The sequence below is a fragment of the Phyllostomus hastatus genome, unplaced genomic scaffold (assembly GCF_019186645.2).
Source record: "Phyllostomus hastatus isolate PE091 unplaced genomic scaffold, TTU_PhHast_1.1 phas_contig_1, whole genome shotgun sequence".
Taxonomy (NCBI): Eukaryota; Metazoa; Chordata; class Mammalia; order Chiroptera; family Phyllostomidae; genus Phyllostomus; species Phyllostomus hastatus.
The window spans coordinates 5,184,959-5,209,816 of record NW_025333498.1 but is presented as its reverse complement, the minus strand read 5'-3'; the positions used below and the strand labels follow the sequence as shown (position 1 = coordinate 5,209,816).

Here is a 24,858-nt window from a genome sequence, read left to right as displayed (position 1 = left end):
TCCCAGAAACCATGTGAAAATGATGTTTTCTTCTTCGTCTGGTGGAGTAGAAAGTAAAAAGGAATAAAGAGAGAAGGCATCTAGAAATAATTTAACTGCTTCCTAGTTTCTCCCAACCAGGCCTTCCTCATGCACTTTTATTACTTGTTTTCAGTTGAATTCCAAGGACAATAGGCAATAAGCCCTGAACTAGCAAATCAGAAGCAAGGCTGCTTCGGTTCATATTGCACTTTCCCCACTTACCAACTGCATGATGCTGGGTAAAAACCAACCACTCCGAGTCCTCATCTGTCAAATGGGGTAATACTAAGTGCACTCACCCCTCATAGCGTTATTACAAGAATTGAATTACACACCTGTCAGAATGGTTATCATCAATAAATCAACAAACAAGCGTGGTGAGGATGTCAAAAGAAGAGAGCCCTTGTGCACTGTTGGCGGGATTGCAAATTGGTGCAGCCACTGGGGAAAACAGTATCGAGTTTCCTCAAAACATTAAAAATGAACTACCTTATGACCCAGCAATTCTGCTCTGGGTATATGCCCAAATAAATCCAAAACACTGATTCAAAAACACATATGCACCTCTACATTCACTGGAGCATTATTTACAATAGCCAAGATGTAGAAGCCACCTAAGTGCCCATCAATAGACTAGTGAATAAAGAAGAGGTACATATATACAATGGAATATTACTGGGCCACAAAAAGAATGAAAGCTTACCACTTGCAACAACATGGATGAACTTAGAAGGTATTACACTAAGTGAGTAAGTCAGAGAAATAGAAATACCATATGATTTTACTTATGTGGAATCTAGGACCAAAATAAATGACAAACAAAACAGAAACAGACACACAGATACAGAGAACAAACTGTGAGTTGCCAAGCAGTAGAGAGATTGGGAGGCTGAGTGAAAAAGGTGAAGGAATTAAGAAGTTGGTAGTTATAAAACAGTCATGGGATTGTGAAGTAAAGCATAAGGAATACAGTCAATAATATTGTAATAACTATGCATGATGCCAGGTGGGTACTTGAATTACTTTGTAAATTATATAATTATCTAACCACTATGCTGTATACCTGAAACTAATGTAGAATAATATTAAATATCAACTTTAAGTTCAAAATAAAATTAAAAAAGAAGTGAGTTAAAATATGTAAAGTACTTAAATCAGTGCCTGCTTTATAGTGATAATTTCCCAATAAATTTAGCTGTTGTCATTCATATACATGTGTGCATGAATGCCAAGTACAAAAGTATATAACTTTAATTGTGTTGTTAGAGTGATCATCCCTGATTGCTTTTGGATGTTTTCATTGAGTACACAGTGAGAGTTCATTATAATAGTTGCCTGTTTCATCATATTTTCATTACCACATAGAAAAGTTAACACTACACATTACATTTCCAATTATTTCATTTGATAATAAGAATAGCTTACAACAAACAACTGACCTTTAAAATAAAAATTATAAATAAACCTTTTTCTTTCCCAACATCATCCCCATTAACTCTCAATTTGTTATGCATCTTAATTTTATATTAGAAATACAAAGAATAAAAGAAATATCTGGCAAAATTATCTTTCCCTCTGCACTAAGACCCTGAAATCTTAACACATACACATAATCCTTTACTATTAAGTATAGAAACACCAGAATTCAACTGTTTTCCAATTGCACGATAAAAATGACAATGACATTTGCATCATGTGGACTATTTTATTCCATCTGTTTTTTCATCCCTTGTTGTTATTGTTTTGTTAAAATGCATTAACTATAGCAACAGAGGTTTTTTTAAAGAATGTGGTGAGCTTCAAAATCTAGATTATATTTTCCTAACACAAGCCATTCAAATCTATTCAACTGTGCCGGAAAACGTTTCATAAGATTATTTAAAAACATGTCTTAATAATGTGTTTTAGAGGCTCCAGGTTCTCACTGGAAATTTTTTCTTAATATGTGCCTTCTGTCCCCCACTACCCTGTTTTTTCCCAAATTCCCAGAGATAAGAGTATTATAACAGTCTGGTTGGTTAGGAAATAAAACTATTCACCCACACATTTGGCAAATATTTAATAGTGACCTAGTGTTCCTGACCAAACAGTCACAGTCTCTGACCTCGAGGAGGTAAGCTAAACAATTGATCGCACAAATAAATGTGCATAGTTACCAATTGCTCTCAAAGAGAGAGAAAAGGAGGGGACTAATTTAAATCAGAGGATCAGGAAAACTTCTCTGAATCTCACATTTAAACCAAAACCTAAAAAAAAAATGGGATTTAACACTGAAAAGAATGAAAGTATCCTGGGCTAGAATGTGTGATGGCCTTGAGGTAAGATGCAGCTTGGTTTGCTGTAGGAAACAGACCAGCTAAACAAGAATATAAAAAAGGATATGAATGGAGGAAATGAGTCTACAGCCATAGATGAGAACTTGTAGGTTATTACAGGATTTTGAGCAAAGAACAAAAACAGTAATATTGTTAGTCATTAATGGCAACCAGTTTTCAGTTATCATGTTAAATGCTTTAAATGAATTATCTCCTTCAGTCCTCATTTTAACCTTCATTTTACATTAAGAAAACTGAAATTCCAAATGGTTTGGTGATTTGCCCAACTCACTCGGCAGGTAAGTAGTATAGGATATAACTCCAGAGCCCATGCTCTCAACCACTATGACATACTGTCTCTCATGATCAGATTTATATAGTTATATACACAATAATTTATATAATAATAAATTTATACATATAAACATGGAATATGTTAACTATGAGATGCATGCAAGACATTTATGTTAGGATATAAAATGAGCATTTAGATACATAGGTCTAAATCTCAGAGGAGAAGTAAAGCGAGGACCAAGTTATTCTGTTAGCCTTTAGATAGATTAAAAGTCATAGGAGTGAATGAGGTTGCCGAAGACCAGGGTGTACATTGAGAAAAAAAATGGCCTGATTAATTCTAACATTTATAGATTGGATACAGATAGTCAAAATATATACTTTGGCTAAGAAATCAAATAAGGATTAACCTACTCAATCAGGTGATGTTTCTATTAAATAATTGTGAAAACATTCTCAATGAAGAATTTTGGGATTTTTACAAGTGAATATTTATGCCTATAGACCATCCTTTAATTTAAGAGAGATTACAATGCAATTTATTAATACCCTCCAGAAGTATGAAAACATCTTACATTTGCACAAGATATAAAAGCTATTCTAAATTAGACACACAGAGAATTTATAGCTTCAGTTTTACAACCTCAATCCTAAACTGAAAGTCAACACAAAAATTCACCAGCCCAGATCTCAAATAGCTGTTCTCCTTTCTCATGGACTAAATTCTTAATTATTTTGAGCTTAAAAAGAATAAACAAAAAGACAAAAGCTGGATTCTCTGCCACCGCTCTTCTAATAAAGACCAGATCTCCATTACCCAACAGGTATCACCAAATGATCAGACCATAAAACTAAATTCCCAATCACTGCCACTACCAATGTGGAATGACTTAGCCATGCGCAAATCAAAAAAATTTTTTAGTCATTAAAAAGGGAAAACAGACAGTAAACTTAGTTCTATAACCACTTTGGATTTACTCAAAGAGCCAATAAAAGATAAGCCTGACAACCCATGAGGCTTGTTCCTTAGCCATAGTTGGCTCCATCACGTGAGTCTATTTGGGTATCTCCAAGGAACGTTGAGATTTCCAATGATAAAGTATAATTTAAAAAATATAAAATCATATCTCTTATGAAAATATAAAATGAACATATGCCAAAATTTTATTCAGCGCATCAATTAATGAGGGACCAGGTAATATGTTAAGACCAATTCAAAGAGTCTCTGAAAAGCTAGGCCTATATTAGTAAAGAAATGTTAGCCTGAGATTGCAGGGTTTGATACAAAACTAATTAATGCTTTACAGCATGATAAATTACCACCTGTGGGGTTATGTGGTCCCCCAAGTAGAACTTATTCACTTCTGCCACACAAAAATCTACAGGTTAACCTCTGCGCCTACAGAATTGTAAGATAGTCCAGTCAATAGAAAGCCAAGCCCAGAAAAGCACTGAAAAACAGCCAGTAATCTCTTGCCTATTTCCAAGTTTTGGATAATTTTTCCCATAAGAGTGAGATAGTGCAAATATTGTGTAGGATGTATATATACTAAAAAGTTGTTCATTTAGCTGAAATTCATATTTAACTAGGCATCCTGTATTTATCTTTTAACCCTAATAACAAGCTAACAAATTACTAAGTCTGTCCAGTTCTGTTTCCAACAATACACCTCTTAAATTTGGGATAGCTTCTTATTAGATAATAAATACTAGCCAAAAAGCTTGTTTTTGTTCTTTTTTCTGTAAATGGCTCTATAGAGCTTAGTTGTTATTAACTTCATTCGAAACAAGTATGTTAGGTTATATTGTGACAGCTGTCATATCAGCATGCATTAAAAAGACATCAAAATTGGTGAATTTTTGTGTAGCCATTTTAATATTGAAGATGGAAGAAAATATGAAACATTTTCAGCATATTATGCTTTATTATTTCAAGAAAGGTAAAAACAACTGAAATACAAAAAAAAAAAAAGATTTGTGTAGTGTGTGGAGAAGGTGCTGTGACTCATCGAACCTGTCTGTGAAGTTTCCTCCTGGAGATTTCTCGCTGGATGATGCTGGATGGTTAGGTAGACTAAAGTTGACAGCAATCAAGTTGAGACATTGAGAACAATCAACGTTATACCACATTACAGATGGACAACATAATCAAAATGTCCAAATCAACGAAGTTATTGGTGAAAATGAAAAATGTGTTTTTATTTTACGAAAAAACTAAACAGAATTTTGGCCAACCCAATATTAAGTCCTATTTCTACTGCACTCTTATTCTTCATGTATACCACTGTGGAGCACACACAACTCACAGTCTACTGGCCCAAAGAAGTGTATAAGTCACTACTCCGCAGTTGCTACTGCGCTACCAGGAGCTGACTTTTCAGGGACCTATCAGATTTCACAAAGCGCTGGGCTCCAGCAAGCCTTAAGCAATTGTGCGCAGGCGCAGAACTGCTCCCAGGCCAGACCAGAACTGCGCAGGCCTGCCGATCGCTCGGCAGCTGCAGTTCCGGCTGTGGGGGAAGGGAGCCTAGGTCGGTGTAGCCACAGGGAGCGTGTGGTGCTGAGTCTGCGGGCTGGGGGCTGCTGGTGCGCGGGCAGCGCTGCGCAGTGGTATTCTGTGCTCATGGACGTGCCCCTCCGGGAGGCACGCCCAGAAGACAGTGCTGGGCAGGCCCCGACCGACGGCTCGACCCCTCACAGAGAGGATCTCAGCAACAAGGTGAGTGCGGGAGGAAACGAGAAGGCCCACAGGCTCGGGACCGGGCGCCGCCGGGTCCCTGAGATGGTGCACTGCGGCGGCAAGGCCCGGTCTCGGCTTGGCCCAGCCGCCTTGCTACTTTTATTCTCAGCCCTGGATAGCTACAGTAAAGGGAGACCCCGAAATGTGCCCTAAAATTAGACCCAACTGGTAGTGGGCGGGGATTTGGTCGTCAGTGAAACTTGCGTAAGTTCCGCCCACCTGAGATCCGCTGCCGTTATTCCGAGAAAATGTGACCACCATCCGTCCAGTTGTCCGTCCCTGACGTCCACCGCGAAGTCCTGTCCATTCTGCTTCTGAAGCTCGTTTCACGAATGCGCCTTTGTCACCGTGCGCGCTCTTACCATCCCAACCAGCTGCCGCCGTCCGCCTGCTGTCGGGAGCCCTGCCGCGGCCTCCCGACTGACCGCCCCTCCGTCGTTACCTCCCTCCAGTCTGTTCTCCACGTTAGCCTAGGCAGTGATCCTAAACCTTCTGATTGTCCTTCTTCCACCCAGAAGAGGAGAGAGGGAAGCCAATGGAATATAAATCGTAGCTGCCATTGACAGGCAAAACCTGTGAAAGTATATTGGGGTTGGGGATGGTTCTATCCCTCCAGGTATTAAATGTCCTAGATTCTTTGGTTGTGTCCGAAACGAATAGTTCTGTCTGGGGCAGGTCTCGAACCCCTCTGTATCGGTTTACTTGTTTGAAGTAAAGTGGAATATGTGTATACCTGCCATTCCTAAAATGCATGGGAAAGCATTGATCAAACACAGGTTTCGAGGTTGTGCAAATTCGGCCTCGGGATTCAGCCTCACTACAGTCAGTTGCCACACTGACTGTTAACTGGGAAGACAAAGGGGTACACACTCGTGGGCGGGTTGCATTTTCAAACCGCATGCAGCCCACTCCGATTACCGTTGCACCAGAGCAAGCCACTTCTACTGATGTATGGCAGATACCTCAGGGATATGGGGTGGACAGAGATTATAAATTTGGTTTTAGAGGCACTGGTGATACGGTGTAATTTGTCATGTTCACAGAAATAACTACCATTATTGAAAAGAGGGGGAAAAAAAACGTGTTTTCCACTTAGTTGAGCCCTCTCCTACAATAAAAAGTGAAGCCTCCTGCAGCCATGCCAGCACTGTACTAGCCTTTGACATAGAGAAAGGAAGCAAAGATGGAAGTTGATAGGTCTTTCTGACCCAGGTGGGGCATTTAGTACTATTTGCATGTTCGGAGTGCCTCCCTGCACCATTTTGTACATAAATCGTGAAAAAGCATTGATATTTGGGGCAGGGGGAAGTAGCCTACCCCTCTCTCTGTTTGCTATTCTTTATTTTAAAAAGCTAAGACAAAACAAAATCACTGGAAAACTGGTACATACTGTCTCTTTTAAGTAAAGGATATAAGCCTTGTTTAGTAACTCTGATTCTTGCATGAATGCTGATTACCAATACCAGACCCTGGTCGGGCTGTCTGACACTTAGTGAGTCCACTCACTGTTTCCTCCTCCCACTTTTCCACACCTGCACCCTCACACACACTGCTGCTGACGAGAATCTTATGCACAGACTCATTTGGACAATGAGTACATGAGTACATTGCTCATTTTCCCATCTCTACTTTTAATGGGCCCCCATTTAACATACTTTGAGAACTTCTGATTTAAGAAGTTTTTCTTCATTTCAATAGATTAAAGAACAAAAAATTGTTGTGGATGAACTTTCTAACCTGAAGAAGAACAGGGTGAGTTACCAGAGTGATTATGAATCGTATGTGGGAGGGTTTGATTATATCTTATTAACTATATGCTAAAGTTACAAGAATTTTATATAAGATATAATATTTCAATATCTTTTTAAATTGCAAAAGCAAAGTCTCTAAGCTTTTATATATAGAGATAATATATAGATAATATATAGATATATATTTAAATATAGGTATATTTACCTCAATTTTTGTAGTTCAAAAGAAAATATAGATATATAGATACCTATATATTAATCATAGTTGATAATATTTTTCCTCATCATGTAAAATTCACATTACCTTTGAAGCAAATGATACTGATTGTACCATGATACCTTAGAACTGTAACAACTAATAGTATTTATTTTGTACTTAAATTTGATATTTTCTTTTAAAATAAATGAACTTTAAATATATTAAGAAAGAGAAAACAGTTTCTTTAAGTGAAAGTGGATAATTGTTAAAAAACAAGAAGGATTGTCCTGGCTGGTGTGGCTTAGTGGATTGAGTACCAGCCTGAGAACCAACGGGTCCTGGTTCAGTTCCCAGTCAGGGCACATGCCTAAGTTGCAGGCCAGGTCCCTGGTAGGGTGCATGTGAGAGGCAGCCACATACTGATGTTTCTGCCCTTCTCCTTCTCCTTCCCTTCCTCTCTCTCTATAAATAAATAAATAAAATCTTTTAAAAAAGGATAAATTCCTTCCCCTCCCACTCCCATATTTTCTTACATAAATGTTCCAAGTATGTAACATGGTTATTGCCATTTTCATTAATATATTCATAAACAAGCAAACTACTGTTTCATGTGTACTTATCCTGTCAAAAAGTTATATTTTAAAGTTAAGGAAGAAATAACTTTGAACTCTTTAAAGTATTTTACAGATTATTGATAACTGACAGGTTAGACATTTCTGGTATTGTCACTTGTATAATATTAGAGGTTAAAGCACAATTGATACAGACTTTAAAGAAGGCAAATTGGCAGAATGCATCAAGACCTTAAAGGAATGTAACACTTCCACCCCTGCAGTTGTATTTACAGGAATTGATACTGAGGAAAGAAGTCATGGGAGTGCACAGAGATTGTATAGGTTTACAATAGTTAAAAGTTGGTAACACCTTAAATATCTAAAACTTGAGAACTGACCAAACTGTAGTATGTTATACCCGTACAGTAATGTTGTAAAAGAACACATTAATAAGAAAAAAGCTCTCAATATATTGTTCATTGATAAAAGCAAGTTATAAATCTGTACTTACAGGAGACTTTTTATTTGTTAAAGTAGTATTACGGTATTTGCAGAGAAAAAAAGAGTTTCATATCAGTGTTAATGGTAACAGTAGCAGGATAATGGGTAACTTTTGTTTATCTTTATGCTAAGATACTGTTCTGAACTTGTGACTGTAGTTGAAGAATAGGTAATAATAGGGTTCAGAGTTTTGACATCTGCTGCTTTTTAGATCAAATCATAATATTAGCCTAAATTATGTTTTGCAGAAAGTATATAAGCAGCAACAGAACAGCAACATTTTCTTTCTGGCTGACCGAACAGAAATGCTTTCTGAAAGCAAAAGTAAGTTTTTTTTGGTACATTATATAGAAATACACAGAAAGTTTTTTGTAGTCTCTCTGTAGAAATTCATGTTAGTACTTAAATTATACTATCTGTATCAGACTGTTTTAATATATATCTAAAGATTGGGTGGTGGTACACTTGTTAATAAATCTAATCCAGTAGTTTGGTTTTCTTCAAGTTAACCTTCCAAACATGAGTTTATGGTAAAGGTGAAAATCAAATAAAAATACATAAGATGTGTTAGAAAGCACTAATTATTAAAGTGTGTTTTAGAGTTTGAGATAGATCTAGTATGAAAAACTATTCTATCACTTTCTGAAACCTTTGTGACTTTTCATGAACTACTTTGAGCCTCCAAAGTCTGTGGGGTTTAAATAAGATGGTATATGTAAAAGTGCACAGCCCAGTGCCTGGGCCAAAATAAGCATTTAATATACTGACACTATCTATTTTCCTAAAAGATAAATATTCATATGAGAAGCCTGTTGTAAATTATTATTTGCATGAATACACTGCATTATACTCAAATGGTTTGATCTTGGTAAATATGTTGTCCTGTGAATTACTAGGTAAAAGTGCAAGAATTTTTATTTTATTTAATAATCTTTTCTTATTTCCCCACAGATATATTGGATGAGCTAAGAAAAGAATACCAAGAAATAGAAAACTCAGAGAAGACCAAAATCAAGAAATAGTCAACCTGACTTCACATAACAATGTGTGGCATTTGTTGTTCTGTAAGCTTTTCTATTGAACATTTTTGCAAAGATTTGAAAGAGGATTTATTGTGTAATCTTAAACGACGGGGACCCAATAGTAGTAAACAGTTGTTAAAGTCTGATGTTAACTACCAGTGTTTATTCTCTGGTCATGTCCTTCACTTAAGAGGTGTTTTGACTGCCCAGCCTATGGAAGATGAAAGAGGTAATGTGTTCCTGTGGAATGGAGAAGTCTTTAGTGGGATAAAGGTTGAAGCTGAAGAGAATGATACTCAAGTAATGTTTAATTATCTTTCCTCTTGTAAGAATGAATCTGATATTTTGTCACTCTTCTCAGAAGTTCAAGGTCCTTGGTCTTTTATATATTATCAAGCATCTAGTCATCATTTATGGTTTGGTAGGGATTTTTTTGGTCGCCGTAGCTTGCTGTGGCATTTTAGTAATTTGGGCAAGACTTTCTGCCTCTCATCAGTTGGCACCCAAACATCTGAAGTGGCCAATCAATGGCAAGAAGTTCCAGCATCCGGAATTTTCAGAATCGATCTCAAATCTACTTCCATTTCCAAATCTGTGGTTTTAAAATTGTATCCTTGGAAGTACATCTCTAAGGAGAATGTTATCAAAGAATGTGTTGATAGCGTGACTCAAATTTCTGCAAACTTGCCGAAGTTTGTATCAGTGGTAGCAAATGAAGCCAAACTGTATCTGAAAGAACCTGTTGTTCCTTTAAATATGATGTTGCCACAAGCTTCATTTGATAGTCATTGCATTAATATTTCCAACATCTCACCTACAAGAGAGATACTTCAGGTCTTTCTTACTGATGGACACATGAAAGAAGTAGTTCAGCAGTTCATTGATGTCCTGAGTATTGCAGTCAAGAGACGAGTTTTGTGTTTACATAGGGATGACTGCCTGACACCAAGTGAAGTTTTGAAAACTTGTGATAGGAAAGCAAACGTTGGAATCCTGTTTTCTGGGGGTATTGATTCCATGGTTATTGCAACCCTTGCTGACCGTCACATTCCTTTAGATGAACCAATTGATCTTCTTAATGTGGCTTTCATGACTAAAGAAAAAACTGTACCAACTACTTTTAACAAGAAAAGGAGAGAACAGAAAAATTGTGAAACTCCTGAAGAACCCTCTAAAAATGCTGCTGCTGCTGTTGCTGTTGCTGCTGCTGCTGCTGGTCCTGATAAACAATTCACTGTACCAGATCGAATCACGGGAAGAGCAGGTCTAAAGGAACTACAAACGGCTAACCCTTCCCGGATTTGGAATTTTGTTGAAATTAATGTTTCTGTGGAAGAACTGCAAAAATTAAGAACAGCTCGAATTTGCCACTTAGTTCAGCCCCTGGATACAGTGTTGGATGATAGTATTGGCTGTGCAGTCTGGTTTGCTTCTAGGGGAATTGGTTGCTTAGTGACCCAGGGTGAAGTGAAGTCCTATCAAAGCAGTGCAAAGGTATGACAATATTTCCAATCAGAAGAATTCCTGAGACCTAATCTTGGTCCTTAAAGCTTTTAGCATTTAAGTTGTGAAAATATAGCATATTTTAATTGCATTTAAACTACAATACTATGTATATGACTTTAAAAATTGGGCACATTTTACTATTTTATGACTTTGCCTTGTGGATTTTCTCTGAAAATGTTATCTTTAAGGTGATAATTTTTAAAGCTTTACTTTTATCTTATTTTCTTTACTGTATGGTAGATAACATGTTTATATGTATTTCTTCAAACTTCTGTAGGTAGTTCTTACTGGAATTGGTGCAGATGAGCAACTTGCAGGTTATTCTCGTCATCGTGTCCGCTTTCAGACCCATGGGCTGGAAGGATTGAATAAGGAAATCAAGATGGAACTGGGTCGAATTTCTTCTAGAAATCTGGGTCGTGATGACAGAGTTATTGGTGATCATGGAAAAGAAGCAAGGTAACACCAATTCTCTGAGTGTTGTGTTAATTTATAAAAATAATAGACTCTAAAAGGAAATTTTAGGTTCCTTTTTTCTTTAGAGACTGTTAAGTGAATAACCATAGCAACAGTAATATCATGGCTTTATATAGCAAACAAAGATGGCAGCAAAGGAAGATGTGTCATTCAGTTTTAGAAAGAAGACATGTGTTCAAGTAGGTCAGTTTATTCAGTGGTAGTTTATTATAAGCATACAAGGGCAAGGAGTCCAAATAAGCTTTGTGGGATTTAGAACATCCTAATACGCCAACTCTGAGACTTCATTGTTTCTTGTTTGTGTTCTTTTCTTCCTTCCACTGAGCTATGGTTGCCTTTGCACCATTGTCATTCTTATGTTGCCCATTGTGACATGTAAAATTTTGACCATTGTGTCATGATTCTAATTTTCAAAATTACATTATAAAGAGATAATGCCACAATATAACGTCTATAAAATGTTACTCCTTTTGAAGGGGGGGTGTGTATGTGTGAGAGAGAGAGGGGAGAGAGAGAGAGAGAGACACGTAGGGGGAGAAATTCAGTCTGTTATTTCAGCTAGGTCAAGGAAAAGGAATTTATTTTATTTAGTGAATGCAGTTAATTCTGAAGGTTCCATATGATACTATCAGGTAAAAATGCATATGAAAAATGTTTAAAACATTGTGATTTAACAAATATCATAGTGGCTAGATCTAAAAAATTTATTATGTACTTTTGCATGCACATTAACAGTAATCTATTGATTAGATTCTTAATCTAAATACTCTTTTACAGTTAATTCATTTTTATAAAATATTCCATATAACAATTGCCTTTACCCTTCTCAGTCTCTCTACTTGAGCTAGAATCAAATACAATGAAACACAAACACTGCTGTAACTGTATTGAGGAACTGGGAGGAAAGAGAATGTTAAAGTACAGTATTTTAATCAGAAAAAAACACAATTTTGTAGGAAAACAGGAAAGCCAAAAGTGGAGAGAGTTACTTTTTAACATCTAATATTTTGTTGTTATATCAATTAAAATGGCTTAAATATAATTAAACTGTTTTAATACTTAAAGTTTAAGTTCAGGATTGTAGAGCCCTTCTGTATTGGTTTTGTATCCTTAAGTTCAGTTTCTTAAGATATGATAAAAGACCAGATAGAAATTGAATAATTGACTTAAGACCATGCTTATTTAAGACATCCTCGGACATCCTCAAACATATCTTGTGAAACCATTTGAAATTACTTCTTGATACCATAGGTCTAATTTAATTATTTATTGACGCAAATTTTTGTAACAGACATATTAAAATTATGTATTATGAAATATTTCTATGTGATTAAAGATTAGCTACAAAACTGTGTAAATAACCAGAATATTTTTACTTTTTATTTTTTTAAAGATTGTATTTATTTTGAGAGAGGTGGGGAGGGAAAGAGAGAGGGAGAGAGACATCAATGTGTGGTTGTACCCTCCAACCAGGGACCTGGCCCACAAACCAGGTATGTGCCCTGATTGGGAATCAAACTGGCAACCCTTTGGTTTGCAGGCCTGTGCTCAGTCCACTAAGCTATACCAGCCAGGGCTGAAGAATATTTTTAATTGAGGAAAATAGTACCTTGAGAAATTAATTTTATACTGTAAATTATAACATTGAATAAAATGCAGAAGTACATAAAAGAATTATAACATTGATTTTATATTTATAGTGTTTCTATTTATTTATTTTAGATTTCCTTTTCTGGATGAAAATGTTGTCTCCTTTCTAAATTCCCTACCAGTTTGGGAAAAGGCAAATTTAACTTTACCCCGTGGAATTGGTGAAAAACTAATTTTGCGTCTTGCAGCAGTGGAACTTGGCCTTACAGCCTCTGCTCTTCTGCCAAAACGGGCCATGCAGTTTGGATCCAGGATTGCAAAAATGGAAAAGAATAATGAAAAGGCATCCGACAAATGTGGAAGACTCCAAGTCATTTCTTTAGAAAACCTTTCTGTTGAAAATGATATTAAAACATAATATTTCACAATGTAATAACATTTGCTAAATAATAATTATATAACAATAAAACACTGTTGTTCTATTGTATAATGTAGTAATTTTAAAATTTATTATGTGAATTTTTACTTAACTGTACAACTTAATATAACCAATTTAGTCATATTGACAGCCTACAGAAAGAATGATTACACTTGAATGAACAACTTTGGTATTTTAAACTGTGCTATTAACATTGTTTTCAACTCTGACATGATTCATGTTCCACCAGCAACAGAAGGCAGTTTTTACTGACTCTTTTCATCATGGTAGCTACATCCAAAAAGCACTCAGTTTGTTGTCAGGGTCATGGCTTACATGGGACCCTATTTGACAAGTGAGAGAACTAAGGTTTAGAGAAGCTAAACTATTTGCTTGAGGTTCATGCTCCTGAGCAATACTTGGGCTTCTGTTACAGTTCCTTAGGCAACTCATTTCCCACTCTGAGAACATTTGGAGACTATTTTAAACATTCTCTTGTCTCATAAATCTCTACCTCCCTCTCTTTGCCTCATTCTCAGCTCATGACCTGGGCTTTTCACAGAGAGATCAAGTCATCAAGCCAAGAATGGCCTCCACTTTTCAACAGCAAAACTTCTGATGCACCTGTAGGTACACCTATCCTTTTCTCCCTTCGTACCATTGGGAAAAGAAATGTGACAGTCCACCCATCAAAAGGCTATGCCTCCACATGTTCTCTATCTCAGTCCTTCCTGCTTTTCAGGAATCTTATACTCTCTCCAGCATCTTGAGTCTCTTTGCTGTAGGATATTTCCTATCATTATTTAAATATTGCAGTCTATACCAATTTAAAATGCACATCTCGAGTCCTTCATCTTCCTCTATTTTATCATCTGCTTCTCATCCACACTCGCCCTCTCCACCTTTTCACCTGATTCACTCCACTCCAACCTGACATCCACCCACATTATTCAGCTATGATCACCATGCTAAGACCACTGCTAGGGATCTATCCCCAATTAGGGCTGCCATGCTTTCTGAATATGGACATGCTTTGATTCTTTGAGTCATGAAAGGAATATTAAGGTACATTTAGGACAGAATTGTCAAAGACTTTCATATGCCCTGAATTTACTCTCTGGTGAATGCAATGTTTAAACCAGATTTAAATATTACCTGAAATAGCTTTCATCTCTACCTAAAAGCAAACAACTTCCAAGTATCTGGTACTGAGTGCTAATTTGACATTGCTTATATTGGGAGTGGGTAACTTAAGAGGTTTGCCCAGCGGCCTAGAGTAGACTATATTAATTTTTATAATAATTCAGTACTAAAAACAGCTATCGTATATGTAATGCCTAATCAATTGAACTAAGGAATCTCCAGGTCATCTGCTCTAGCAGGATACTCTGTGTGTGTTTGTTTTGGTTTGTTTTTTCTGTAGTTCCCAGAGGGTCTGATTATTTACAGACTTGGTAATTAATTCCATAAACATGGGGATAAACTTCTATGTTAATCCTTAAACGAATAATCTTTCTGAAGGTTTGAGATACTTGGAACAAACCATATGAGTATCTGAATAGGAAACATTTTATGTAGAGGAATTTACATGTATTATTTCCTACTTCATAACTGCAAACAGAAATCTCTTTAAAACCATGATTTTTGACATCCCCTTTCCCAGCCCATGGCCTTGGTTAGCTTTCCTTCCTGTGCTGTCCATACATTTGATATCTGTCACACTGTTTAAAGAAACCTATACAATCATCCATGGGGCTTGGTATCTGCCCTGTGTTCCAGGTTCTCCAATTTCCAACGCAGTGCCTGGCTCATAATCGGTTCATAAATGTCCAAGAATGATGATGGAGGTGGGATTCCAACTTAGGAACTACCTTAGAGCCTGATGCTGTCGCCTCTACCACACTTTTTGTTTTCTTCACTGAGACAAACAGTGAAGGTAGAAGAAAGTAATAGAGAGGCCAGGTAACCAGAACATGAGGAGTAGCTGAGTTTTAAAGAGGGGGTGGATTAGAATGGGGGTGATACACTTATATGGGAGGAATCTGCAGTCATCAGTGGTGCCTCAGCTGCGAGGACCAATGGCTCTGACCCCTGTGTGGGAGGCTGGGTGGAAGGGCTTCCAGAGCAGGGTGGCCACACAAGTGAGCAGGCCTCCCCAGGCTCACCCAAGCAGGCCTCCTGATGGTGGATTCCCACCCAAAGAGAAGCCATTCCTGCTGATCACTGTCTCCGGCCCCCAGGAATATCCTGAGGACCCGTGTGGATGCAGTTTCCCTCTTCAGGACAAGAAAACAATCATTTCAAAGTAGGTTTCTACACTTTCATCTTTTCCCCTTTCCCTTCTCCGTGTGGGTATTGGACTTGCTTATGGACAGACTTGGGCAGGTCCTGATTCTGAAGGTGTGAAACCTTAGGCACATTCTGTGACCTTCTTAGTTTCCATTTCCAGCTACACAGTGACGGTACTTACTCTCTGAGCCGAGTTCTCAGAATGCCCTGATGGCATCAGCATCACCTCTAAACTTTTCAGAAATGCAAATTCTCTGGCCCCACTCCAACCAACTGAATCATAAACTCTAGGGTAGGGTCCAGAAATCTGTTTTATCAAGTCCCAGGGGTGATTTCAATGCAGGCTAAATTTTGAGAACCACTGTAAAAAAAAGGGGGAGACTATTTTAAATTAAATACTGGTATGAAGAGTTAAACAAATGGTAGATATTCAGTAAATAGTGGCTATGATCATTATTATTCCAGGAACAGAGATGTAGTTAGTTAGTTACACAGAAACAAAGTTAAGCAAGCAATTCTTTCCTTGCCTTTTCTTTTAAGCAGATCTTTATGTTCTTGCTTTTAAAAATTAAAAAAATAAGTATATGCCACTCCAACAAAAAATAGCTATGCAACATTAGCTTCTCGTATATAAACTTACATTTCTTTTTGACATTGTTATTAACATCTTTTGACTTCTTTACAAAAGCAGAACATGACTAATGTTAAAGGTCTTACTATTTTAATTGTTTTAATTCAAATTATAACTTTTTCATGCTGCAATTGGCTTAAGATTGAAAAGTGTAATAGCCCTGGCTGATGTAGCTCAGTGGATTGAGTGCAGGCTGTGAACCAAAGGGTTGCCAGTTCAGTTCCCAGTCATGCCACATGCCTGGATTGTGGGTCAGGTCCCCAGTAGGAGGTGTGTAAGAGGCAACCACACATTGATATTTCTCTCCCTCTCGTTCTTCCCTTCCCCTCTTTCTAAAAATAAATAGATAAAATCTTTTTAAAAAAGAAAAGTGTGCCCTGGCTGGCGTAGCTCAGTGGATTGAGCGCAGGCTGGGAACCAAAGTGTCCCAGGTTCGATTCCCAGCCAGGGTACATTCCTGGGTTGCAGGCCATAACCCCCAGCAACCGCACATTGATGTTTCTCTCCCTCTCTCTCTCTCTCTCTCTCTCTCCCTCTCTCTCTCTCTCCTTCTCTCCCCCCTCCCTCCCTTCCCTCTCTAAAAAAATAAATAAATAAAATCTTAAAAAAAAGAAAAGAAAAGTGTAATAGGTCTACCACATGACCCAGCAATTCTACTTCTGGGTATTTATCCGAAGAACATGAAAACACTATCTTGAAAAGATATATGCACCCTCATATTTATTGCAGCATTATTTACTGTAGACAAGATATGTAAACGATCTGTGTCCAGCAACACAATGGAATATTATTTAGCAATAAAAAAGAATGAAATCTTACCACTGTGACAACATAGATGGACCTAGAGAATGTTATGTTAAGTGAGGTAAATCAGAGAGAGAAATAGAAATGCTGTATGATTTTTACTTATGTATAGAATATAAACAAACACTATTATGTATAGAATAGAAACAAACACAGATACAAGGAACAAATGGATAGTTGCCAGAGGAGAGAGGGGTGGGAGAATAGGTGACAAAGATGAAGGGGGAATAAGAGGTACAAACTTTCAGTTATAAAATAAATAAGTCACATGGATGTAATGTACAGCACAGGAAATATAGCCAATAATATAATAACTCTGTACAGTGACAGAAGGTTACTGGTCATATGGTGATCATGTTGTAAGGTTTATCAATGTAGAATCACTATGCTGTACACCAGAAACTAATATAATATGGTATGTCAACTATAATTTTATTGCTCATTTTTTCTTTTTATTTATTATAGAAAATTCAAAAAGGACACAGCAGAATTAATTAAAAATGTTAAAACTGCCCAAAAAAGGATTACCTAGATTTGACCAAAGTCAGGATGAAGAAACCTACCTGGAAAATTTAGCAGTACAGAGAAATGCTTCTGCTTTTTTTGAAAAATATGATCGGAGTGAAGTACAAGAGTTGCTAACTACTGCACTAGTTAGCTGGTTGTCTGGTAAAGAAGATGTCCGCTATCAGCTGGACATCCCGGGTGGAATTATGAGTCAAATGAATAATGTAGCCTTCAGCACTGCAATCCTGCTGACTCCTGTGGACCCTACTGCCCTCTTAGACTATAGAGAAGTCCATCAGATCATAAGGGAGTTGGCTGTTGGGATTTATTGCTTAAATCAAATTCCTTCAATTAGTTTAGAAGCTAATTATGATCAGAGTTCTTCTTGTCAATTACCTCCAGCTTATTATGATACCAGAATTGGGCAAATTTTGATCAACATTGACTACATGCTGAAAGCACTGTGGCATGGAATATACATGCCCAAAGAAAAGCGAGTCAGATTCTCAGAATTGTGGCGGACCATCATGGACATTGATCCAGATGGAAAGCCTCAAACAAATAAAGATATTTTTGCAGAGTTTAGTTCAGCAGGTAAGGGAATTTAATACATTTTATTTTTATTAGAAGCCATTTTAAAAAATTGCATGTGTGAGTGAAAGATTTTTTTAATTGAAATGTATTGGGGTGATGTTGGTTCACAAAACCATACAAGTTTTAATTGTACAACTCAACAAAACATCATCCGTACACTACATCATGTGTGCATCACCCAAAGCAAAGTCTCTGTCCCCATCTATCCCCCTTTGCCCACCTCCACTCCCTCCACCCCTCTTCTGGCTATCACCACACTGTTTTCTTCATCCATGTGATAGGTAGGTAGGTAGATAGATAGATGATAGATAGATAGATAGATAGATAGATAGATAGATGATAGATAGATAGATAGATAATAGATAGATAGATAATAGACATATATATTTTTTCTTAATCTCTTCACAGTCTGTCATTCAGCCCCCTCAACCCGCCTCCACTCTAACAACTTTCAGTCTGCTCCACGTAACCATGCCTCTGTTCTATTGTGTTTGTCAACTTACTTTGTTCATTAGATTCCACATATAAGTGGGATCATATGGTATTTGTCTATCTGGCTTATTTCAATCAGCATAATAATCTCCAGGTCCATCCATGCTGTCATAAAAGGTAATTTATCTATGGCTCAGTTTTAGGTATTTAGCCAAATTTCTTAAAAGATATTTTTTAAAGCCAAAGAATCCTTTCAATAAAATTTTAATTTTTCAGTGTCACCAAAAGTTATGTTTTAAATGAAACAGCTTGCCTCTCTCATCTTAATCTCTGGTTTCTGCAGAGCAGAGCAGATTTCAAAAACCTGACAGAAGATTTTCAGTTTATACTTTTTTGTCTTACAGAGCCTATGTACGAAAATCCACAATAAAACCAAGGATAGAGGGAGTGCAGTGAGAAAAATCTTCAAAATGATTATCAAATTTGTTAGCTATCCACACTGCCATTTTTATAAACCTCCAAAATGAATGATATAGGAATTGAAATTAAGGATAAATAATGTGTATCAGCAGTCCAAGCTTTGGTATTTTAGTAGCATTTTGTTTCATGAGTATTTATCTTTGATTTACCTAATTTTTAAATTCCTCTCTTCTCATGGTCATAATTCTCCACTACCTGTATGTAAACAATAGATGCCACCAAATCCTGGTGCATCTCTTTACCATATTTAGGTTTTTATTGAAGTTTTAAAAAGATTTTTCCCCCACGGTTCCTTTGCAGCAGACCATGTGGAATGGGGAGTAAAATGGGAAATGTGTGACACTGTTTCCAACAGCTTTCATTGATCAAATATATTTAATCTTCTTCTATATAAATTGCTATGGTTTCATCCCTGGAATAAAGCCCACTTGATATTACTGGATCCAGTTTGCTAATATTTTATTGAGGATTTTAGCATTTATTTTCATCAAGAATATTGGCCTATAATTTTCTTTGTAGTGTCCTTATCTGGTTTTGGAATTAGGATAATGCTGGCTTTGTAAAATGAGCTTGGGAATCTTCCCTCCACTTGAATTTTTTGGGATAGTTTGAGAAGGATAGGGGTTAGCTCTTCTTTGAACATTTAGTAAAATTCACCTTTGAAGTCATCCTGTCCAAGAGTTTTGTTTGTTGGAGTTTTTTGATTGCTGCTTTGATTTCCTTAGTTGTAACCAGTCTGTTCAGATTGTTTCTTCCTAATTCAGTTTTGGAAAATTGTATGTGTCTAGAAATTTATCTATTTCTTCTAGATTGTTTAATTTGTTGGCATATAGTGTTCATAATATTTAATGCAGTTAATATGGTAAATTAGTTTCATGGAATTGTTTTCTTATTTTTCCCTTCTTTGTCAATTGATAGCTAAGTCAAAGGTATATGTGTATGAACAAAATATACATATATGTTTGTAAATGACTCTAGTTTGATTTACTCACATTATAAATATTCATTGAGCTTTTATTTCTTGCTGAGACACAAAAATAAGTCTGACGTCAAGAACAAATAAACAGTAACCCTAAGTAAGCTCCATGAAAAAAGGGCCATTATCTACCTTGTTTATCCCTGAATGTTTAATGCCTAAAACTGCCTGACACATTGTAAGCACCAACAAATGTTTGTTAAATTGCATTAAATGAATTGAATCAGCTCGCTTAATGAAAGGTAGTTGCACATCCTCAGAGATTAAGTCTAGCCTGGCTGTCCCAGGGGCATTTAATAATTGTGAACTCAGGGAACAGCCCCTCATCCAGGGTGTCGTCCTCCTATTTCTGTGTCAATGACTGATTCTTCTCTGGACACTTTCTTCTCTCCAAAACATATCCCCCCATTCTCGGCTATCACTCTCTCCTCCATTTCATTCTTCCACCTCCTTTCCCCACTCCCCTCCCTCTCTCCTCTCCCCTTCCCTTCTCCTCCCCTCTTTCTTCTGGCGGTGCTATCTGGGAAAGGCAGTCCCAGGTTCTCACTGCTCCATGAAAGTACTATGCCATGAAAGTCCTTATACTATGACCAGTCCTTGGGTGCTTTCAATTTCTGAGTCTGTCTGTGGTGACAGTTGACTTGTTCCCACCCACTCCAACCCAGGAAGTTTTAGAGGTATCAACAATGCTCTGACTCATATGTAGATTTTGTAAAACTGTCAGCAACACTCTAATTTCTTTATAAACTCTTAATAATTTATTTTACTAACTTTGGCAAAAGGGAGAGAAATCATAATGGCCATTAAAAAATCCAAGAATATTGTGGAAAGATAGATAAATAGATAGAAAGAATTTGAGGGGAAAAAGGAAAAAGAAAGAGGAGCACATTAATGTATCATTTACATTTAAGGTTCATGTGTTACAGTCAAACTTCACACTTTACTGAAAGTTGTATCTTATGGTTCTAAGCTGTTTTCTCAAGCTTAGATTAAGGATAACATTATAAATGCAACTATCCTATCTTTATTTTATTTTTTAAATTTTATTTTTCAATTACAGTTTACATTCAGTATTATTTGTATTACTCTCTAGTGTATAGCATAGTGGTTAGATAATCATATACTTTACAAAGTGTTCCCCCCTATATTTTTAATGCCCCTCTGACATCATACATAGCTATTACACTAACATTAACTATATTCCCTATGCTGTACTTTACATCCCTGTGACTCTTTTGTAACACTATTTTGTACTTCTTAATCCTTTCATAAATGCAATTATGGAAAGACATTACTGACAAGAAGGTCCTTAATTTCTTCATAAATGGAAAGAAAATGTTACAGGAAATTTGTCACTTATAATTAAAATCAAGTTTTAATTCTTATTTGATTTATCATGGTTAAGCAGGAAAGTTATTGATTGCATATGTTTATCCCCTGTTATCAGCAAAAACAAGAACTATGTAATACAGTGCTGGAAAAGCAAATTACCCTATTAGACCAAGTGAGACACTGATTTCCTGTCTAAAGGAAGATAACATTTTCTTGTTCTTCCATATTTTCCCCAATTTAAAGTTGAAACTTACATTATTGTTTCCATGGTGTTGTGTTTCTGTTCCTTTAAGGAGAATGGAAATCTACCATTTTTAATTCTATATATTTCCATCTTTCTTTACTCTGCTTAGTTCCCACTCATCTGTCTGTTTTTCACCTTTAACAATTTTACTAGCATTTTATTACCCCCTTACTGTCATGTTAGTAGGATTTCAAGATGAAACCCTGGGTTTAATCTGCTGTATTTATCTAGAAGCCAAGTAGGAAGCTTTCTTGACCTAAAATTTTTCTTTTCTTTTTCACTGTAAAGGTTTGATTGATATTACAGAGGATCCAGACTTTAATGGAATCTATGATGAAGACATGAATGAAGACCCAACATATAACCCCAATTGCCCCGAGGAAAAAGCTGTATTTATGAAACATGCTGAAAATATTATGCTAAAGCTGACATTCAGTACCACAGAAGTTCAACAGTGTGAAAATGTTTTTATTTTTGAAACAGCCTATTGGCTCACTAATGCTATAAAGTGTAGTCAGGATTGTCTTGATATTTGTACCTACCAGAGACTGCAGCAAAGGTTATACCTTCAAAAAAAGGTTATTCAAAAACACTTTGAGAAGAAAAAGGAAATCAGAAAAGGGATAGGATACCTAAAGTTAATATGTTTTCTAATTCCATTTCTACTGAATTTAAAAAAGAAAATGAAAGTTCCATATTTAAGTAGTCTGCTTCAGCCTTTTTCAGGTATCACCAAAAGTCAAATATAAAATATAGATATATATTAAATTTATATTTAAATTTAATTTTGTTTTAATATGTAACCCAGGCATATAACCTAGCTGTTGCCTATTAGAAAGAAAAAAACAAGCTTTAATGTGTCCAAAGTAATTGAATATACTTGGTATTTGTACATAGTACTTGGTATATATAATTGGTACACAACTGGTATATGAAACAATTATAAAAGCTATTGAAAGTCTTAAAACAAATTCTGAGAAATTGGGAAATACACCATCTTTATGATGGGACACCACTGTGGATATCATATGTTATCCAAATTACTCTGTAAAGTCAGTGTGCCCTTCTTCACAAAATCCCTATCTTATTTTTCATGTAAGTTTATAAATTGATTCAGAAATTAATATAAACCACTAAAGGATCATGGATGGTCTTACTTTGCAGAAAAAGAGATGGGAACATATTTGAAATGTTTAATATATGGCCCTGTAATTAACAACAGGGCAATGTAAGAGAACAGAGAGCTGAAACAGGACCATGTGTATGTGGCACCTGGCAGGACTGCAGTGCAAACTATTCCACCCACCCAAAATAGCACACAATTTACATGTTTTCATGGGACCCAAGCATGTGGGCTTTCTATTCGGATGACAAATTTTCAGTAGAAATTTTGCAAATCCCATGAAAATTTGTGTCATGAGGACTCAAATGGTAAAGATTATCCATATCTGTGAACTATTTAAAAATGGGTTCACAATACTCGTCTGGGGTGGGGGTAAAGGGATGGTGCATGTGCGGAACTAAGAGAGCCTTGCTTAAAGAGGATGTCAGCTGTATCTGTAATGTTTCATTACTTAGATTATTAAAGCCAGATATGTTAGTAGTTAACAGTTAATTCAAGGTGGTGGGTTTAGGGTGTAATAGTATTCTTTGTGCTCTTCTATATGTGTCTTTTACATTTTTCAAAATGCATTGTACACTTTATATTGATGAAATCATATTTTGCTAACAAGTCAAAATATTGAACAAACCTAATCCTTACTGAGATTTTAGAAAATTATATTTTTTCAATTAAATGTTTTATGTGTAGTTTTATTACTTTCCAGGAAAGTGGGCTGGTTATTTTTGTAATGTGAGAGATACCCCCTTATTTCTTTTTAATGTCGCTTTTCAACTAAACTAACTCAGGTAAATTTTTGTTTACTTAACCAAAGTTTCTCTAAGGAACAAGGTTTCAAATCTTTCTGATATTTGGAGGTTAAGATCTTACTTTTGAGCTCACACATAGAAATCATTAAGTAGAAGAATGTTTTGACTATCCTTTTGGAATATCTGCAATAAAACTACAGAAAATGCCTAAAATGTATGACATAAATATAGTAAATATTTAAAATCTACACTTAAGAGCATAAATAATTTTGTAGACTACAATTACCAAATTTTTCAGTTCATGTGGATTTTTCACTTTGTTTACATAAATGAGAATCTAGACTTCCAAAATATGATTGTTTATATGCTGCTTTTCATTGTTTAAATAAAAGTTTGTTTTCATTTTTGGAGATGACAAGGTCAAGACAGAGCGAGAATTGCCTCCATTTATTTACGGGAAAGATTTTAAATGCCAGAATTTTCACTACACAGAGGATCAGTATTTTCATGTTCATGGAGGAATTGAATTTGATATCACCACCTCTTCAATTGAGAATGCTTTGGAAGATTTTAAGGTTTAAATTATTATTGTTCCTGACATGGTTTGTCATTTCACACCTCTTTTATGCTGTTTTCCATTCAGAAACAGTCTCTGTTGGTACAGACACTAGGCAGCTCTCCATATGACTATCTTCCCGACTCACTAATTTTTTCATACATTATGTTACGCACATGAATTAAGTGCCCTCAAATAGTTAACCAAAACTGTAGTAGAAATCCCTGACCATTCACTACATGTTCTATCTTCCTCAAAGATTAGTATTGTAATGGAGATTCTCTAGAGTTTGGGAATAATCCTTCTTCATCTGGGATATAGTATAAGCACTACACATTTCAGCTGTCATTGCTTTTCAACTTTTTCTATATTTCTTTTCTTTTGCATCTTTTTCTTCATTCTCAAAGTAGGGATCTGATACATGCAGTTATTATTAGGGTCTGGGAGGGATATTATATTTTTAAAAATTGTCATTTACATGTATAAAATTTCATCTAAAAGACATCATAATTGTGTAATTTGTTTAAAGATATGTTTTTACTAACATTATATTTTAGAACAATTTAGAAAAAATAAAGAATTGTGCTGCTAATACATTTGTAGAAGATTCAGGATACAAAGAACATTACTCAATACCAGTCATGGAGCTAAATGGAAAAAGGTAAGGAGCTTTCAGAGCAGCCACCACTTGTTGAAAGCAGAAAACTGGAAAGTGTCAAAATTCAAAGGCTAACTTAAAAGCTAAGATAGAGATCT

The 24,858-nt window shown here is 36.1% G+C and overlaps 3 protein-coding genes across 3 annotated transcripts in view; all 3 read left to right on the top strand.

Annotated features, from left to right (window-relative positions):
• Positions 1–5,113: 5,113 nt before the first annotated feature.
• ASDURF (ASNSD1 upstream open reading frame) lies at positions 5,114–9,439 on the top strand. The gene is made up of 4 exons (XM_045831125.1): positions 5,114–5,349; positions 7,069–7,122; positions 8,624–8,699; positions 9,327–9,439. Exons 1-4 carry the CDS (start codon positions 5,254–5,256, stop codon positions 9,395–9,397), a joined length of 297 nt encoding a protein of 98 aa, XP_045687081.1. The 5' UTR covers positions 5,114–5,253; the 3' UTR covers positions 9,398–9,439.
• ASNSD1 (asparagine synthetase domain containing 1) lies at positions 9,419–13,457 on the top strand. Its single transcript, XM_045831110.1, has 3 exons — positions 9,419–10,891; positions 11,181–11,362; positions 13,103–13,457. The coding sequence occupies exons 1-3, from the start codon at positions 9,419–9,421 to the stop codon at positions 13,386–13,388; spliced, it is 1,941 nt and encodes a 646-aa protein (XP_045687066.1). The 3' UTR covers positions 13,389–13,457.
• Positions 13,458–17,612: 4,155 nt separating this feature from the next.
• The window catches only part of ANKAR (ankyrin and armadillo repeat containing), a 60,890-nt gene continuing 53,644 nt past the window's right edge, over positions 17,613–24,858 (top strand). The window contains exons 1-4 of the mRNA XM_045831928.1: positions 17,613–18,213; positions 21,966–22,403; positions 23,958–24,121; positions 24,660–24,763. Coding sequence (XP_045687884.1) covers positions 17,613–18,213; positions 21,966–22,403; positions 23,958–24,121; positions 24,660–24,763 — 1,307 coding nt within the window. The remainder of the gene's footprint in view (positions 18,214–21,965; positions 22,404–23,957; positions 24,122–24,659; positions 24,764–24,858) is intronic.

What these genes read in the sequence shown, in the direction of transcription:
- ASDURF (XM_045831125.1), top strand. Translation starts at nt 5,254, where the DNA reads ATGGACGTGCCCCTCCGGGAGGCACGCCCAGAAGACAGTGCTGGGCAG. An exon ending in GAGAGGATCTCAGCAACAAG is followed by an intron (nt 5,350 to 7,068) that starts GTGAGTGCGGGA and finishes TCATTTCAATAG; the next exon opens with ATTAAAGAACAAAAAATTGT. An exon ending in CTAACCTGAAGAAGAACAGG is followed by an intron (nt 7,123 to 8,623) that starts GTGAGTTACCAG and finishes TATGTTTTGCAG; the next exon opens with AAAGTATATAAGCAGCAACA.
- ASNSD1 (XM_045831110.1), top strand. Translation starts at nt 9,419, where the DNA reads ATGTGTGGCATTTGTTGTTCTGTAAGCTTTTCTATTGAACATTTTTGC. An exon ending in CCTATCAAAGCAGTGCAAAG is followed by an intron (nt 10,892 to 11,180) that starts GTATGACAATAT and finishes AAACTTCTGTAG; the next exon opens with GTAGTTCTTACTGGAATTGG. An exon ending in GATCATGGAAAAGAAGCAAG is followed by an intron (nt 11,363 to 13,102) that starts GTAACACCAATT and finishes TATTTATTTTAG; the next exon opens with ATTTCCTTTTCTGGATGAAA.